We start from the raw sequence: 19,509 nt of genomic DNA on the forward strand, positions 1-19,509 counted from the left end.
TTGGAAAGTACTGTGTGAATATAATGACTAATACATACTTTAATGTCTGATACTGTATCTTTTGTATTGGGGAATAAACAAAATAAGGATAAGGGATATAGGTTTCATTGTGTTCAGTGTACAAAAAGTAGTTAAAAAGCTGCTTAAGAAATACTATATCTCTCAATTCCAGTGAATCTGGGAGAAATCATTAATAATTGCAAGGAGGAAATATTGCAGTTGATTTTTTTTTTATTTTTTTATTTTTTTTTTGGTCACCCATACTAATGTGGATATTAGGTTTGCCAGCATGGAAAAGGATATTCTCTTTACTAACAGGTGGCTTTACCCAAGGTGGCTTTCACTTTTCTTGCAGTGAGATCTTAAATAGTGTAGTATGGGCCTTTAAGATGATCATGGAAAAAGAACAGCTGATTGAAGCTAAACCTGAGCAAAATGGAGATTATGCTCGTGGGCAGAGAAAAGCATTTGGAAGAGTTTGCAGCCCTGGTGCAGTTTCCTTGGTTGAAGGTCTTCACCCACAACTAAACAATTCAGTCCATCACTTAGGAGTGAATAGAATAGAATCAAATTTTGGTGGTGAAACTTTGTTCCAAGTGATAAAGGAACATCAGTTATGTTCCTACCCCCCCCCCCCCGCTCCTGGAAAAAAAAAATTGGAAAGCTTTACATTCTAAATGCATAAACTACTTTAAATGTTTGCCTACACTACTAATGGTCAGAGGATAAATGTTGTCTTTCTCAAATTTACCGAAATAAGAAGTTTTCATAGATAGCAGCACTTGTCATCAACTGATCTTGAAATTAAAAAAAAAAAATTGAATTGATTGAGGTTATATAGTCCAGATACATTGCTGAGAGAATTGTTTCAGAACCAGGAGACCTTTGTTATCCATTTCATGTTATTTTCTTGTGTCTTGCAATAGAGTAACATGCTTAATTCTCAACTGAAGGTAAATGATCTCGGAAGCTAAAGGGCAAGAATAGGAATGGATACCATAGAAAATTTGTGACAAAAGAGGGGATCATGTTGGTTTGAAGGAGTCAATAGTTTTGAATATATTAGGAATTACTCCCATTTTGGTCAGTGCAGGTGGGTGACCATGATTCAGAATTTTTAGTGGAACCTAAAAAAATCATCATTGATGCTTAGGTAATCTTACACAGGTTGGGTTACCAAGATATAAAGTAGAGGCGGTAATAGTCTCTCCAAAATTATCGGAATAAACATAGGCATTAAGATTTGTCTTCAGATGTTTATAGTATTGAATTATGTTTTACTATTCTGCGTCTGATTCATTTTTGTACTGGATTTGTTTTTCTATAAAATATAATCTTTCACTTGTTATCAAACTATAAATGAAGTTTAAAACTAAAAATGTAGAATGGGAAAGAGTGATTAATTCTTTATAGAGCATAGGGGAGTATCATATTTTTAACTCTTACTGGGTTTTTATTTTGAGGAAGAGAGTTGGAGGGAAAAATCCTCTTCTAGAATAAAAAAAGGGAGGGCATTTGTTAGTGGAATGCAGTCTTTTGATGGCAAGTTGTGAGAATCAGCTCAAACAGCTAGGTAACTGCCCTGTAGCAAATGAGTTGGTGATCTTTCTCCAATTCTTAGTGGAAATAGATGTTCACATTATAAATGGTTTACAGCTACCATTTAAATTACCCTATTCCACTGAGCACTAAATTACTGCTTTACCCCCCCAAAATTGTAGACAGTAGTAATCTTTGGTTTCAGAGTAGCAGCCGTGTTAGTTTGTATTTGCAGAAAAGAAAAGGAGTACTTGTGGCACCTTAGAGACTAACAAATCTATTTGAGCATAAGCTTTTGTGAGCTACAGCTCACTTGATCGGTTAGGGTTAGGGTGTAGTAATCTTGTATCAAGGGAAAAGTTGATACAAAGTTGCTCAGGGTTTAGCTGATTGCCATATTTGGGGCCGGGAAGGAATTTTCCTCCAGGGCAGATTGGAGAGGCCCTGGAGGTTTTTCGCCTTCCTCTGTAGCATGGGGCATGGTTGACTTGAGGGAGGCTTCTCTGCTCCTTGAAGTCTTTAAACCATGATTTAAGGACTTCAATAGCTCAGACATAGGTGAGGTTTTTCATAGGAGTGGGTGGGTGAGATTCTGTGGCCTGCGCTGTGCAGGAGGTCGGACTAGATGATCAGAATGGTCCCTTCTGACCTTAGTATCTATGAATCTATGAAAAGGCACTGCAGCTCCCAGTACTGAAACCATTTTGGGACGATCTGGATTTTCAATCCTGTCAGTTCAGTTTTCACAAACATAGAGACGGTTGGTTGGTTCTTATTTGTATAAACTTGATACAGCAATTTCATAGGTTTGTGGTATGGATAAAATAAATGCTCCATTTTTAATGCAATTAAAAAAAAATCCTGGCAAGGGTCAAAGCCCAATACAATTTTTGCACTCTCAAAAGAGGTATGTATATTTATATAACTTGATCATGGCTTCAAGGACTAACTAATGTGTCAACTGTGTAAATTAGAATGTGACTTGCAGTTTGTCTTTTGGCAGCAGTCTGAGTGGAATGCAACTACAAAATTACTGTGATGTGTTGTGGTGATCTGAAATGACTGTCAAACAACATGTGCACTCAGTCAATTCATTTAATGTATAAAGACATGTGAAGTGACAGACATAGTGAAACTGCTACCAATTTGAGACCTACTTGAGCCTTGTCTTGATAGGCATTTATGCTTTGACATCACTGTCATATCTTAGGTCAACAGGCAGTTGTACTTTTTGCTGTGTTGGTTTCTCGGTGTCAAACTTGCTTGACATTCGTCTCCTCCAGCTCTTATATTTTTGGCCATCTAGGGTACTGGTTTGAACATGACCACCCTTCGTCCCCATTATACCTGTTCCATTCCAGCTGCTAGTCCCTCTGAAACATCTTAATTGAGATACTTACTATCAAATTACAACACAAGGACTATTTGCACTTTGTGCATGTTTTGTTGTCAGGCAAAGTTGGAGTCTGATACATCATCTGTTGCAGAATAACCCCACCCCCCACCCCCCGGAAAAAGGTGTTATGAGTATGTATCTAACAAGAGTTGAAACAGTATTCTCCTGGGGGAGTTCTTTGCCACTGTGGATATGCAGAATTCATGTCTTAGATTTTTTTTTTCCACAGAAAATAAATTTCTGCTCAAGAAGTGCTTCAGTTCTGCCTTTCACCCACCAGAGGCCAATGTGTCACCAGAACAGCCATCAGCATGAACACAGCTGGCTGTTCTGGCACGATAGTGGTCTCTGGTGGGTAAAAGGCAGGACTACAGCACTTCTGTGGCACAATGTATTTTTGGGGGGTGGGGGGGAATTCTGTGCATGCGGGGTGGCGCAGAATTCCCCTAGGAGTAGAAGTTCATCACAGCACCCTGCCCGCAGAGCAAAATTAGGACAGAGTGGGGCACATAGGGCTGCTGGGCGGTATGTGTCACAGACTGGGGTTCAGAATGGCTGGGGGGGGCAGACTGGGGTGCAGTCTCAGGAGCTAGTGGGTGAGAGGGGCTGCAGGGACACATGGAGATGAGGGAGGCGGCTGTAGAGACCCATGAGAATGCGGACGTGCGGGATGGGGCAGATGTGTCTGACTGAATGGGAGAGGCTTGGGGTCAGCCAGGGTCTGCGTGGGGGAGGCTCCCCAACTCCCTAACAATCCTGCCGCTCGCCCCCCAAAAAACCTGTTCTATACTTCTCCCACCCACACCCAACAATCCTCCAGGTTCACTCCAGGCTCCTTGCCTCTCCCTCAGCTCTTCCGTTACCCTGATTTCCCTAAGCCTTTGCACTGCTTCTGACAGGTGCAGGAAATACAGTTCTGTATTCATATGCCTAGTAAGGAATCTATTTGCAAAAAAAGTTACCAGAATCTTTTTGGTTTTGGTCTGTGTTGTTACAGACATACTTGCTGACAGATATTTTGAAAGAAATTACCAAAATAATTGAAACTGGCGTGACTATATTGTGTTATTTTAACAAATAAAATTTGCAGAATTTGGCAGAATTTTAAAATATTGTGCATGGAATTTTTAATTTTTTGGTGCAGAATTCCCCTACGAGTAACAGTAACTCAAGACCAATAGCCAGGTTGACACTGTGTCAAGTTTCAAAGTCAAGCGTTATAGCTTTAAAGAAAATTTCAATATTGAAGCTTCAGGTGCAGAGACTTGATTTTGTAGAGTCAAAGATTAATCAAAACAGAACATAAACCAAAATTATCGCGGAGGCTTTAAAGAAGCATCTTGTCACCAAGTAACCACATTTTACTGGCTCGAAGAAGCTTTTAGCAAAAGTTCAGAAGAATGATAAAAGCATACAGCAGTGATAAGAAGATGATGAGTTTCATTGCAGAATAGCTGGAGCAGGAACTTCTAAATTCTAGTGTGCAGCTTCTGCAAGGAACTCTTATGCTGATTTCAGTCAGAAGGGGTCCATTTAGAAGGTTATATTAGGGATTGAGGCACTGACAGTTGGAACGGGCTCTGCGGTGTAGGGCAAGGAGTGATTTGTGCTCAGTTACTGGTGCTTCAGAGGGCGAAAAAACCCAAAAGCAGAGATTATTCATGCCTGTCTTGCATTCAAGGTGCAATATACTCGATGGGAGAAACTTGCGAGATCGTCAGAGAAGTAAAATTGCATGCGAGTAATTTTCCTTTATGATGACTAGTCTAGGAAAATCATATTGTTCTACAGCTCAGGAAGACCCAAAGCCTGATCTGGAGAAATAGAATTTGATTATTGCCTTCCAGACAAACTGTTCCTCTGTATTTAAAATACCTGGCTGAATCAACAGGCCTGAGCCTAAAAATTAAAATCTGGTCTTGGCTTAAGCTCAATTTCTTCTTTGAGTAGTGTCTCTATGGGTGCTCCACTGTAGGTGTGTCTGCATCCCTGTACTGCTGATCAGAGAACTTTGGTAGCAGTGTCTGTTCAGCCAGTACAAGGCACGAGGCAAACCAGCGCTGCGGGTAGGGGAAACCCTCCATAGTTCCTTCTCAACAGGAGTTGACCCAGTGGGTGGCAAAGGCACTGCAGATACCACAACTGGAGGTGACCGTGTCGCACCACAAGCTAGTGGACATTTTACATTCTTCTGCCCCATCCAGAGTAGCCTTCCCTCTTAGTGAGGCACTCTTGGACCCTTCCAAACTCATATAGCAGACCCCCGTGTCAGTCCCACCAAACATGTAAGCAGGCTGACAAAAAGTATTATATGCATGGAAAGACATGGAATTTCTCTTCTCCCACCCACCTCCCAATTTAATCACAGTTCTGCCAGCACCATTTCAAATTTTTTTCAAATTTTTTCCATTTTTAATGCAGAATGTCAGCCATTTGGCTATGATTACGTATTCATTGTTTCTACAGCAATCCAATATCTTCACTGGTTTTTTTTTGTTTGTGTGTTTGTTTTAAGATTACACCAATGCAAAATAATTAATGTGTAGTGGATTAGGAAGCATCTTATTCAACACTTTAAAATAAAATATAATTGTGCAGTCCTTTAGTATATTAAATGAACTTGAGCCTTTAATAATTTGAGGAAGAGTCAAGATTAATCTGTTTTGTTTTGCAAGGATTTACTTTTGTAAAATTCAAAAGTTTTTTAAACATGAAATAGATATATATAATTTTAATTTAAATCTTCAATTAATGTGCTTTATTCCAAAATATACTATACTTCTCAATTTCCCATGTTTTCCAAGTATTTTTAATCTGATCAACACTATACCCTGAAGATTAAAAAACAAAACAAACAAAAAAACACACCAGTGGGCCAAATGCTGGTCCTCCTTTATATTTGTGCATCCCTGTTTAAGAAATGTGGACCATGTAAAAGATATGACTTGTATTAAGAGAAGAAAGTGTGATATAGTTGATCTTTTAAAGCAGATTATTAAAACCGTATACATTTCAAATTTATGGAGTGTTATACTGTTTCTAGCTGAAAGCTGAATAGAATAAGCTTGCATGTTTTATTTGTAGCATTTCTTTGAGGATCACTAAGTCCATCCTGCTGTGTAAACCTCTTGAGCTAAGCTGCAGTTTCTTTAAAAAAAAAAAAAAAAAATTGGGGTGGAAGGTAAGGAGGTAGCTTCCTCAGTTGGTTGGCATCTTTTCTGTTTAATATCAAGGCTCTGTTTTATAATTTGTGTATTATCATCATTAGCCCCTTGTGTACATTAAAATCAGATAAACTAAATTTATTACATATTCTTTTAAAATAATGTTTAATAAGGTAACTAACCTGTCACTGTGAATAAAATAGAAACTGTCAAGTGTTTGAGCACATTTATGGTAGTGCTGTTGAGTCCATTATTTCATGTAGTTTTGCGTAGCAGCTGATCCAGTAAGACTGGCAAAACAGAGAAAAGCAGCAGATATATTACACACTTACTTTATCAGTCAAGAATACTTTTCTACTTTGGGAGAAGGGTGTTCAAATAGAAACTATATGTAAAGGATAGCATGTTCTGCTGCCTTGGCAGGATTCTATAACAGAAAAGCTTCATTGGCTACTGCAAAATTACAATTGATTTTATTACAGAAAATTTCAATGTGGGAATAAAAATTAATGGCACTGTGGAAATGTGTTCAGAAAGTCATAGATTTATTCATTGCTGTATGGTACAGCCCTTTTTGAAATATAAAGATTAATTCAGATTGAGCAGATAGAAATATCAAGTTTTAGAACTTTCTTCCTCCTTTATAGTATAAGCTAACTGTGGCTCTGATCCTGTGAGATGCTGAGCATCCTCAGTTTCCAGTGAAATTGGTGGTACTTGATTTCTGAGCAGCTTGCAGGATTAGATCTTGTATGTAGGTATGTTTATACTCTCCTAAGTCTTGGAGATCTGGTAAATGTTACTTTTAAAAGCAAAAAAATTAAATATAATGGTACATGCGGTATCCAAGATCTCAACTACTAACTACTCATGAAATTTCTACAAAGGGTTTAATTGTTAGGTTGAGCACTGTTTTATGAAAACTGTATGGAACACTGCTTTCTTTTGAAATTGCTCTTCAAAAAAAATTCCTGTTTCATATAAAAAGATGCCAGACTCACAAAGATTTCCTTTCTTGTTTCATAGACGTTCCATCTTCAGAGCAGCCTGAACTGTTCCTAAAGAAACTTCAGCAGTGCTGTGTAATTTTTGACTTCATGGACACACTATCAGACCTTAAAATGAAAGAATACAAGCGCTCCACTCTTAATGAACTGGTGGACTACATTACAATAAGCAGAGGCTGTTTGACAGAGCAGACTTACCCCGAAGTAGTTAGAATGGTGAGTTTCTTCTTTACTGTGGACACTTTAGATCCACATACAATGCCAGTTACATATTGGGGGCCAAAATGAACCCTGGAATAAGCGGACTAAATGTGGCCTTGGGTTTGTATTTTCTAGGCGACATCACCAGAGGATACTACTTCTAAGACCAATAAAACACAAATTTTCACTTGAAGTTAAGTGAAGTCAAATTAGATCATCAAAACATGAGTGTCAAATATGTAGAAAAGTATACCCAGAGCAATTCAAATTTCAGCATTCAGAATATGAAGTAGACACAAACTCATTGTGCTTTTTTTTCCTAGTGAAACAGAATGGAATAATTTTAGAATGTTTGTCTTTATTTTTTGTAAGATAAAAGCCATCTTTAAATCTAATAAAATCTCATCAATAAGGATCTTTGTCACTTTTGCCATGTAACTGAGCATTGTGATAGCTAAAATGATGCATAGGATCAAGATTAAAATTGCAGTGCTTGCTTTGTAGATTCATAGCAACTGCAATTAAGAGGTCACCAGGAGTTCTCAATGGTAGTGGTAATCTTATTAATAAATTATCAACTAACACAAGTGCCTTCAACATCAGTACTGAACTACCACCAGATATCATGAAGTGAAGAATATTCATTGCAAGCTTTAAGATAAATATTATAAAATCTTACTAAGTTGGCACCCAAAGCAAAAGACACATTTTCAGAAATAGACTTTGTGGTGTTGGTTCTATACTGGTATTATGTGATTATTGAATCTGGTAATAGCCCCACAGTTTTGGAGAACTATGAATAATTTTTACATTGCCGTATGCATGCACCTAATTTTTTTTTGTTACACATAAATTATACACAAATACATACTACTCTAGTGATTGTCTGAATTATGTAGAAGTGTATGTTTTATACCACTGGAGAGTGTGTGTGTGTGTGTGTGTGTGTTTTATGTATATTTTATATATGTGAAAGATACAAAATCTACATTAAAAGAATGTTAAGGTTTCATATGGAAACTTAATCCTGGCATTTCCTAACATCTGAGTGCTTGTTTTTGCAACCTTCCCATTGTTAATGCACCTTTTTATGTAATTATAAATATATATTGCATGGGCAATGTTAATTTGGCCTTCTTATGCATGTGCATATGTGCATAATGTTACAGTCTAGAATTATATGATCACACACTTTTTTTTCACAGGACCCCTGCCTTATTCAGTACATAGGAAGGATGGTACTTACTCAGTGAAGAGCTATCCAGTATCATGTTTTATTCTCATTGTTCCATATGTAGCCCCATGCCTTATTTACTGTACACCATTCAAACCCTGCTCTGAATATAGAATTATAAATTTTCTCCTGTGGGGTTTCTGTGGTGCTCATCCCTGTAGTATCAGAGTGCTTCACAAACATTAATTAATTTATCTTCACAAAACTATTGTGAGGCCAGGGGTTGGTATTCCATTTCAGAAATGACGAACTGAGACAGAGATTAAGGTCAAAAGTATCCAGTAATTTTGGATGCCCAAGGCTTGGTTTTTTTCAGAGAACTTAGCGTTTTATATCATTTTTATTTGCTCAGAGCAGAGTTTTCATTGACTTCAGTTGCAGCTCAAAGTGCTCAGCACTTCTGCAAATCAGGCAAGTGCATGTTGGGCATTCAGATAGTCAGTGATCACTTGTGAAAAGTTTGGTTTAAGTGACATGCCCAGCATCACATAGGAATTCTGTGGCAAAGGCAGGAATAGAATCCAGTTCTTCAGGGCAGCATTCAACTGCCTTAACTATGAAATGATCCTTTCTCTTCTTGCAGTTCCCTTCCTCACCTACTGCACATCTTCCAATTTCTACAACAAATGAAGAAGGGGGTCCTACGGACCAGTGTTTCTCAATCTTTCCAGACCACTGTACCCCTTTCAGGAGTCTGTTTTGCCTCATATAACCCAAGTTTCACCTCATTTAAAAAGTACTTGCTTACAGAATCAGACATAAAAATACAAAAGTGTCACGGCACACTATTACTGAAAAAGTGCATACTTTCTCATTTTTACTATACAATTATAAAATAAATCTACTGGAATATAAATATTGTACTTACATTTCAGTGTATAGTATATAGAGCAGTATAAAAGTCACTGTATGAAATTTTTATTTGTACTGACTTCACTAGTGCTTTTTATGTAGCCTGATGTAAAACTAGGCCAATTATCTAGATTAGTTGATGTACTGCCTGGAAGACCTCTGCATACCCCCCAGGGGTATATGTTCCCCTGGTTGAGAACCTCTGCTGTAGAGTGCAGATTCATTCCCTGAGTTTGGTTCATCCTGTGCACTGAAGGGGGGTGAGGGTCCCGTAGAAAAAACAATTGTCATCATGTAATTAAAGACTATCATAATGCATACACACAAGGGGAGCAAATTACAGTTTTACAGGCAACCACAATTCTATCATTTCCTAACTTTTGAGTACTTGATTTTAACATTCTTTTAAATGTAGCTTTTTGTATGTGATATTTTAAAAGGAAAAACCTGAAAAAAACAAATTTCATCACGTTGAACCATTTTGACTTCCACGTGGTTCATCAGAGTGTTGGGAACTTTATATCCACAGCCCAGGCTTCTGCCTCTTGTCACCAGGGACTAACTGATAGCAGTACTAGGTTTTCATTTTCTGCTGTCAACTGGCATGTCCTTGTCTGAGTCACAGTCTTCTTCCTTACCCTCAGCTCCATGTCCCAGCCTAACTGCTCACTTCTCTGCATTCTAGTCAAGCTAGTTCCTCCTCCTGCTCACTGCTTGGATGCCAACAAGGGAACATTGAGACCACAGGAGAAACAGTCTTTGTTCCTGTGCCTGGTATTACAGCAGTCCTTGGCTTCCAGGAGGAGGAAATGTGGTGAAAGTCCTGCTTAACCCCTGCATGTTCAGTGCAAACAATCTTTGAGGTGTCTGGCTGTCATAACTTGGCCAAATTTGAACAGATTTTCACAGGGACAGCAAAAATCCACACCCTTGGCAACAGGAGAACCCCTTTGCCAAATTTCAAGTCCCTTCTCCAAAGCATGGAGCTGGTTTAGCTTCTCAATAAAATGGTTGTAAAAATGTTTTAACATGGGCAAATCAACATTTTTTCCCATACTTCTGAGGAGTGTCAGAATTGTTTTTGTTGAAATTTTTTAAGAAACCTCAGCCTAAGGAAGATGCTTGGCTTGGAAAATTTCAGTGCAAATGGTTAAAGTTTGGCACAGTTATAAGCAAAAGAAAACAAGATCTTACAATGGAAAGTGTCAGGTATTGCTACCTTCACCAGCTATAATGTACACCCATGCACACACACTTTGCAGTTGTTTTCTGTATAAGCGTTATGCATGATGATGTGGCATAGAGTATAAAGGTTTTTAAAACATGCTGGTGCTCATGTTGCTCATGAGTGTCAAATCCATGAGTGAATTATGCAGGTCATCCCAACTGAGTGCTAATAAATGTTTTTTGCTATACCACACCAGCATGTATTTTGTATATGCTACATATTTTACAGGAATACTGTCTTAGATATATACTGTTTTTTTCCATCACTTTGCCAGCAAAAACTAAATTCCCTTAGTACCATGAGTCCAGCTGTACAAGCCTTAGAGGAAGAGAGAATCCCTTAACATTATCTAAAATAGATGTTTAGTACATAGTGTTTCCCCTTGGCTAAGCAGTAGTCAATTTTGGAACCTTGCAACAGGTCACTTTCAGTTGCTGGAGAGAAATTGATGTTGTGAAGTCAGGTATAGTATACCTTGTTTATTCACATTAATATGTACATGAGTCCTGTTACCCTTAAACTGAGATAGACCTAACTGTGTGAAGGCAACTTTGTATACCCATTCAGTGACCATGAACAGCCACAAGGAACAGCTACTTTTGTGCATGTTCCTCCAGGTCTCCAGCTATCCTCCCAGCTGCCATTGATCTTCCCTTTCTGGCTGACCTGTCATGATCCAGTCAGGAGCCAGGAGAACAGCAGCAGATTCACCCTTAGTAAATTCATCACACTGTTCTGTGTTGACTGCGCAGCACATTCATCACAATAAAATTTTGATGTTAAGGTATGATATCTTAAGACCTACCAAAACTAAACATAAATGCTATTTGGAAAACTTGGTGGAGTATTCTCTTTACTATGATGTCTAGCACTCATTTCTAGCACTTTTGGGTTGCGACATACCCATCCAGGAAAGAATATTGGCCATCGTGGCATTTAGGCCAGTATAATTTTGTGGGGGACGGGTGGAATTCCATATCTGGAGGGGGTAAAAAGGGAAACAATTTTAAGACTGATTTTTTTAAAAAAAGGGGGAGCAGGGAGGGGATAAAAAGGCACCTCTCTGAGCTGAAGGTTTGACATGCTAGTAGTCATACAGAGGAATAGTGGCTAAAGTGCTGGTCACTTGCTTCTAATCTTGATTATCTGGAGGAATCTGACTTTAAAATTATATTATATATGGAAAAGCTTTTTAGGTCATTTATACAGTTTTCTAAAATGCTTTAGTTGTAATTTTTCTCTGCCTATAAAACCTGAAAAGTTGATTTATGATACTAAGGCAGCCTGGCTTTATAGATAAAGTGATATAAAATCCATTACTACTACTATTCCTTTAAAATTCTCGAAAATGTTTCCAATTTTTTTTGGTAGAATACATGTTGTTAGTGGTATGGTATAAAGGTTTTATAGGCATTCATTTGGGATGATCAGCATAGCTTACTCATGGATCTGTGGCTTGCAACTCATGCAGTTAATGGTATTTAAAACTTTAATGCTGTGGTCCAGTAATCTGGTATTATACATGTTCTCTCTCTTGTTTGTGTACACCCCTCTCCCCTCCCCCAATTACGTTTATCAGTCTGTTTTTTAACTAACCTGTTTTGCTTGTTTTAAATTTTGAAGCTGTGCTAAACTTTTGGAATTTGTATGGGGGGGGGGAATCTTAGTGGTCACCTGATATGTGAGGCTATCACTGGCCTTATAGGGATTATCAATATCACTTGCAGTAGAAGAATAACTGGCACTTGAGCTAATGGAAATAGGAGGATTTATTCAGAAGGAGTATGTTGCACAAAGCCCATTTCCCCTGCAGTTTTTGGAGTGTCATTTGGTGAGCATTTTACATCCTTTAGAATTCAGCTGATCTGAAGAAAAAGGCCCCTACCACTTAAAACACAGTGTATGCAAAAGAAAATGTCAGTGATAGAGTTTTATGGACAAAATAATATGGCACTTAATCTGAAATAATTTATCACTATCTGAGCAAAATTTGCAAGCTTAGAATAAAGTAATGATGCTGATTTTGCTTGGTAGATTAAGCACTGTTAGTTGAATAAAATGAATGATTGTATTATCCGTGCATTATCCTACAGTGTGCTTGTAGTAGAGCTTTTTATGTTTTCAGAAGGTTAACATGTAGATTGAGAAACTGACTGTTTCTATTTAAAAAAGGCAGATGGATGGGAAAAATGACTTTTGGCTAAATTTAAAACCTTGAATGAATTTCTGTGGTAGAAACCCGTTCTTCCCTTTGCAAATGATAAATCCCCCACAAAACATTTGCTGTAGGCTTTAACCAGGATAACTAACAGACTACCTTTTATTGACTAGATAATGAAACTCTATTGTGATACATGACTTTTAGAGCAAAATGTTCCTTTACTACCTGATTCTTAAATGCAAAATTTATCCATAATGCACTAGGTGTCTTTCTGAACTTTTCTATCATTACAAATTACGTGCAATGAAAAAATTAACCTGCATAGGCAAAATTAAACCCAAATCAGGACTATTCTGGCAGTCCTGGCCAAAAGGCTGCTGAACAGCACAGGGACAGGCAGAAATCTGTTGTAAATAACTAAGTCAAACGTCAGAGAAATAATCACTTACCAAACAATATATCCAGAGAGCCAGATGCTGAACTCTGTTCCCGTGGTATAAATCTGGAATGATTCCATTGACTTAATTCTGGGTTTATTCTCACGGAAAAAGATCAGAATCTGGTTCAGCGAATGTAACAGAAGTGAGAGAGCTAGTAGAAAAAGCTAATCCTGGTTAAAGCTAATCTCCAAACCCTTGGTATACAAGGCAAACATAGCAAACACAGGCAGTTGTTGAGGAATCCTTTTTAGGTGTAGGTGCTAGCAGTCAGACTTACTGTAATTGTGAATTTCTTCATTTTCATTAGCTTTGCTTATGATTAGTAGTGGACCCTGGCCTCAGAATACAGATCCAATTTCAAATGTTCCCAAGTTTAAAGGCTGGTTGAATCAGCAGAAGTATTGCAAATCTGTACCTTTTTATTATTAACATTTTTTTTAAAATAACTAGTTTTGTTTATTTTCTCTGTAGTTTTTTTGGAGAGAAAAAATCAGATTGGATTTACACAATATCAAGTTTAAATAAAATAAATAAAACAATACAATTTTCCAATAATGGATAGTGACAAATTTTGGCTACAATATTCATCTTAACATCATTTTAGAAAGTTTGTGACAACAAGTTAAGAAATATCAATGTGCCAGAGTCATTGCCTGAAAGATGGCAGTGCTAAAATTACAAGAGTACACAAAGACTGTTTTGAAACCACCTAAGAACTCCTGTACTCTTGAACTTCATTTTTAAAAGTGTTTTTTTCAGGAATAAAATGTTACTGCAGAGCTAGGATCCTCTGAACCTAAATATGGATTTGTAACGGAAGTCCTGAGATAGCTTTAACTAACTGCAAAGTTACCCAAGGCATTTATGAGATATTGAAATGTACAGAAGATGTAGCTATAAAATACGAATTTGAAGAAGTAATTTTAAATTTCTGCTTGAGGATTGTCAGGTGATATTGGCAGTAGAAGCAAGAAAAAGAAAACAACGTGTTCACACAGAACCTAGCCCTTTCACTTATTTTATTTGTTTTAAATATAATTGACAGCAAATTGATTAGTTGGATGCCAATCACTCAGTACTTTTTAAAGAAGCATCCTCAGCTTGAAATCAAGTTGTTTTCAGACAGTGGGTTATAAGTAGTTTCAGTTACTACACCTGCCCCTGAGTTTTTCTATCAATTTTTGTGGTTTTAGAATAACATTTGCTTATTTTTAGAATGTTTTTTTCTTTCTGACTCCTGTTTGTGTGGGTCATTTGCTCAGCCCGGGAAACTGACTACCTGATTACACAGGAGATACGATGAAACTATGTACAGCTATTAAATGAGCAAAGTAAACAAACTGGAAAAACAAATTAGAAAAACACTTTGTGCTTCTTTGAGTAATGGTCCCTATTGTATTCTACTGTGAGTTAAGCATGCGTACTGTGTGCCTGAGCCAGAGAATTTGAAAGTAGTGTCCATTGGTCCTCGCATGCACCTTGTGTCTCTGACCAAGGGGATAAAGGGTGGTACAGACTGATCGTCTCTTCAGTTCTTTCTCACCACCACCTCATCCAGGTTGGAATCTAGAGTGTCTGCAGCTTTGACTTCATCCTACAAACAATCAACCTAGTTGTAAATAGTTAACAGTTTTAATAGTTTAGCAGTTTTAACAGTTCTAAAAGTTTTAGTATTAGATTAGTCTCTAGAGGTTAGGGGTGGGGGAAGGGGGGACAGGAGAACACCACTGTCCCCATGCCCCATACCCAGATTGGGTACCAGACTCTGCCCTGTACCCTGGGCTTCAAACTCTGAGCTTCCTGACCATGATCCTTCTCAGTCAGCGGTGACCACCAATGATGCCTGTACTGCCTTGGGGAAGCTCACATTGCGGCAAGTATATGCCGATCTCGTTCTTCAGCTGTATTCGAGAAGGGTGGGACTTTGTCTCCGCAAATACCTCCATGGAGAAGGCGATGAGGCCCCCATTGGACGCAGGCTGGTGAAACCCCACCCCCATACATTTGCTTGATTCAACAAGGAGTGCGTGTCCTGCCGCAAAGTATGACTCTGATGCGGGAGAATCCATCCACACAGACCTCATGGCAGGGTCTTGTTGGGAAACTAGGAAGCACTCTCATAAGCATGAGACTAAGTGTTCCTTAAAGTTCACTTCAAAGAAGTTGGACTTGACTGTAGGCAAGCCTACCTGCTCAGTCCATGAGGACTTAGGATGTTTAAGTCCCAGAGGCACAACAAGAAATCCCCCAAGCACTGGACTACATTAGTTCCAGACTGTGTCCTGTCAGTACTGTCATCCCTGACGCCAAACTCTAGGATCCATCTGCACCGATGAAGCCCAATTACTGCCAACTCCGGATATCACCCTCCTCACCAGCTCTGATACTCTGGGCAAGCAGAGTCCCCCTCACACCGGGGAGGTCTGAATGTGTTGCCACCCCACAAGATGTCTTCACCCTCCCAGATCCAGAATCCTCTCCTCCATTGGGACCCTCTGTTTCCATGGATATAATATCTCGTCAGAGAGAACCAGCTGCACTGTGGAGCCTATTAAGCTCTCATATGCAGAATACACCTCCCCTCCAACAGAGTTGAAAGCAGCCTTCTGCTCAGGAGATTCAGAGCCATTGGCTGAATCGCTCTTCCTTTACCATACTTATCCTCCACCACCCAAAAGACCTGCACAGTTTCCAACCTCAGCCTCATCTACCCCATGCCTGTTGACCACTCTTATTGGCCATGTTGGGAACCTTGGTATCTAGTTGATCCAATCTGCTAGGGAACCACCCATTACCTCCTCTCTAAGGGGAGGCTCAGGTCTACTTCCAGATCCAACAGAGGAGGAAGAATATTACACTCCGGTTCTGCTGGAACTAGCAAGATTGCCGTAATCATTCCCAGATGAAACGGTGATTTCTGCACCCCCTCACCTTCATGATTTCAGGCAGTTCCAGGACCTTCTCCACAGAGTTGCTGAAGAGCTTCAGATTCTCCTTGAAGTGGTCCAGGACTCCTAGCACAAACTCTTAGCCATCCTGCACACCTCCAGAACTAACAGAATAGTTCTCCCTATTAATGAAGCTATGCTGGAGCCAGGTAAGACAGTTTGGCACACGCCTGACCCTGACATCTCCACAGCACGCTCAGCATCTCAATCTCAGCCTCTGGTTGGATGATATTTTTTTTTATGGGAGCTTGATAGATGTGAAATACTAAGCCCAACACCTTCCAATCCCAGAACACCATTCTGGGGACTTCTGGCATCCTCTTTCAACAGCTGGAGTGCAGTACAGACAAGTGGGTGCTGAATGTCATCCACTCTGGCTGTATAATAGAGTTTGCATCCCTACCTCTCATGAAACCCCTCCGCCCCATCCCTCTTCAGGGACCACTCTTACGAGAGTATTCTTACATGAGTTGAACTTCCTACTGCAGCAAGGAGCAATAGAACATGTTCCTCCACAATACCAAGGGGACAGGTTTTACTTAACCTACATCCTAATACCCAAAAAGAAGCGTTGTTGGAGACCAATCCTTGAGCTCCACTATCTGAACTGCTTCATTCACAAACTCAGATTTCACATGATCATATTGGCAGCAATAATTCCATCTTTAAAAAAGGGCATGTGGTTCATAACTGTCAATAGGAAGGACACCTACTTTCATATAGGTATTCAACCCGCTCACAGACGCTTTCTCAGATTTATCTGACTATTTTCAGTAGAATACTCCCCTTTGGAATAGTAACCACCCCCAAAGTCTTTACCAAGGTATTCTCAGTTGTAGTGGCTCAGTTCACGTACCTCAGCGACATGGCTTCTTGTTGCAAAGTCCTTCCCGTGGTCCTTCTCAGTTAGTGATGACTGCCAGTGCTGCATGTACTGCCTTGGGGAAGCTCACATCGTGGCAAGGTGCAGTAGATGCTGATTGTTCCCCAGGTGTACCCGAAAAGGGTGGGAACTTTGTCTCCATAAATTCTTCATAGAGAAGGCCAGGAGGCCCCAGTCGGACCCAGGCTGGGGAACCCCCCAGGTCATCTGCTTGATTCAGCAAGGAGTGCTCTTCCTGCTGCAAAGTCCAACTCCATGATGCTACATCTTCTCTCTTCATTGGGAGTCTGCATAAATATAGAAAAATCTGTTCCTGCCACCACATAATCTCTGGGCTTCATCGTGACAACCCTAAATTCTATCACTGCAAAGGTGTACCTGCACATGGACAGGTTCCAGACCATGAACAATATCATTGTTCATGTCACAAGTAGCCCTCTAGTACCAGTCAAAACACATCTGTCTCTACTCAGTCACAAAGCAGGCATTACTTTCTAATTCAACAGCTCAAGGCACCTGGTGTACATGCTTAACCCACAGTGGAATACAGATAGGACCATATATCTTGAAGAAACTCCTGTTACAGGTAAGTAACTAGCTCTTACAGTTACTATAACTTTAATTGTTACAGTTAGGGCTGTCAAGAGATGAAAAAAATTAATCACGATTAATGGTGCAATTAAAAAAATGAATGAACTCTTAACAATAGAATACCATTTATTTTAAATATTTTTGGGTGATTACTACATTTTCAAATATATTTCAGTTACAACACAATACAAAGTGTACAGTGCTCACTTTATATTTATTTTGGATTACAAATATTTGCACTGTAAAAAACAAACAAATTATTTTTCAGTTCATCTCATACAAATTCTGTAGTGCAATCTCTTTATCATGAAAGTTGAACTTACAAATGTAGAATTATGTACAAAAAAACAGCATTCAAAAATAAAACAATGTAAAACATAAGAGCCTACAAGTCCACTCAGTCCTATTTCTTGGTCAGCCAATCACTCAGACAAACAAGGTTGGTTACAATTTGCATCAGATAATGTTGCCTGCTTCTTGTTTACAGCCTCACCTGAAAGTGAGAACAGGCGTTCGCATGGCACTGTTGTAACTGATGTTCCAAGATATTTACATGCCAGATACGCTAAAGAGTCATATGTTCCTTCATGCTTCAACCATCATTCCAGAGGGCATGCTTCCATGCTGATGATGGGTTCTGCTTGATAACTATCCAAAGCAACACGGACTGGCGCATGTTGATTTTCATCATCTGAGTCAGAGGCCACCAGTAGTAGGTTGATTTTCTTTTTTGGTGATTTGGGTTCTGTAGTTCCCGCATCAGTGTGTTGCTCTTTTAAGACTTGTAAAAGCATGCTCCACACCTTGTCCCTCTCAGATTTTGGATGGCACTTCAGATCCTTAAACCTTGGGTTGAGTGCTGTAGCTATTTTTAGAAATCTCACTTCGGTACCTTCTTTGTGTTTTGTCATATCTGCTGTGAAAGTGTACTTAAAACGAACATGTGCTGGGTCATCATCCAAGACTGCTATAACATGAAATATATGCAGAATGCAGGTAAAACAGGGCAGGAGACATACAATTCTCCCCCCAAGGAGTACAGTCATAAAAAAATACAGCATCGATTAAATTTAATGAGCATCATCAGCGTGGAAGCATGTCCTTTGGAATGGTGGCCAAAGCATGAAGGGACATACGAATGTTTAGCATATCTGGCATGTAAATACCTTGCAACGCCTTCTACTAAAGTGCCATGCGAATGCCTGTTCTCACTTTCAGATGACATTGTAAATAAGAAGCAGTCAGCAGTATCTCCTGTCAATGTAAACAAACTTGTTTGTCTTAGCGATTGGCAAAATAAGAAGTAGGACTCAGTGGACTTGTAGGCTCTGAAGTTTTACACTGTTTTGGTTTTGAGTGCAGTTTATGTAACCAAAAAAAATTCTGTATTTGTAAGTTATACTTTCTCGATAAAGAGATTGCACTTTAGTACTTGTATGAGATTAATTGAAAAATACTATTTCTTTTATCATTTTCACAGTGCATATATTAGTAATCAAAAATAATAATATAAAGTGAGCACTATGCACTTTTTCTGTTGTAATTGAAATCAATATTGAAAATGTAGAAAAACATCCAAAAATATTTAATAAATTTCAATTGCTATTCTATTATTATAAGTGCGATTAATCACAATTAATTGACCGCCCTAGTTACAATGAAAAAATGAAGTATGATTTTGAAGTACATGGTAGCTCTTTAAATGTTTAAATACAAACTATAAGTGTATCGGTATGTAAGTGTAATAAGAATCTTCCTTTTTCCAGTTTTTTTTATTTCATTTTATCAAGTGTACTGGCTTGAATTGAAGTATTTTTTTTTCCCTACAGCTATTTGCAGTTTTAAATCTGAGAGAACATATGTCT

The 19,509-nt window shown here is 38.8% G+C and overlaps 1 protein-coding gene across 14 annotated transcripts in view; it reads left to right on the forward strand.

Annotated features, from left to right (window-relative positions):
* PPP2R5E (protein phosphatase 2 regulatory subunit B'epsilon) overlaps positions 1-19,509 on the forward strand; it is a 101,150-nt gene that overhangs the window by 50,600 nt on the left and 31,041 nt on the right. For all 14 annotated transcript variants that reach the window (XR_006282229.1, XM_038405811.2, XM_043516987.1 and 11 more), the window contains exon 3: positions 7,126-7,322. Coding sequence is in view for 13 of the 14 variants with exons in the window: in XM_038405811.2 (XP_038261739.1) it covers positions 7,126-7,322 (197 nt within the window). In the remaining variant the exon portion in view is untranslated. The remainder of the gene's footprint in view (positions 1-7,125; positions 7,323-19,509) is intronic.

Source organism: Dermochelys coriacea, chromosome 6 (genome assembly GCF_009764565.3).
Source record: "Dermochelys coriacea isolate rDerCor1 chromosome 6, rDerCor1.pri.v4, whole genome shotgun sequence".
NCBI classification, from domain to species: Eukaryota; Metazoa; Chordata; order Testudines; family Dermochelyidae; genus Dermochelys; species Dermochelys coriacea.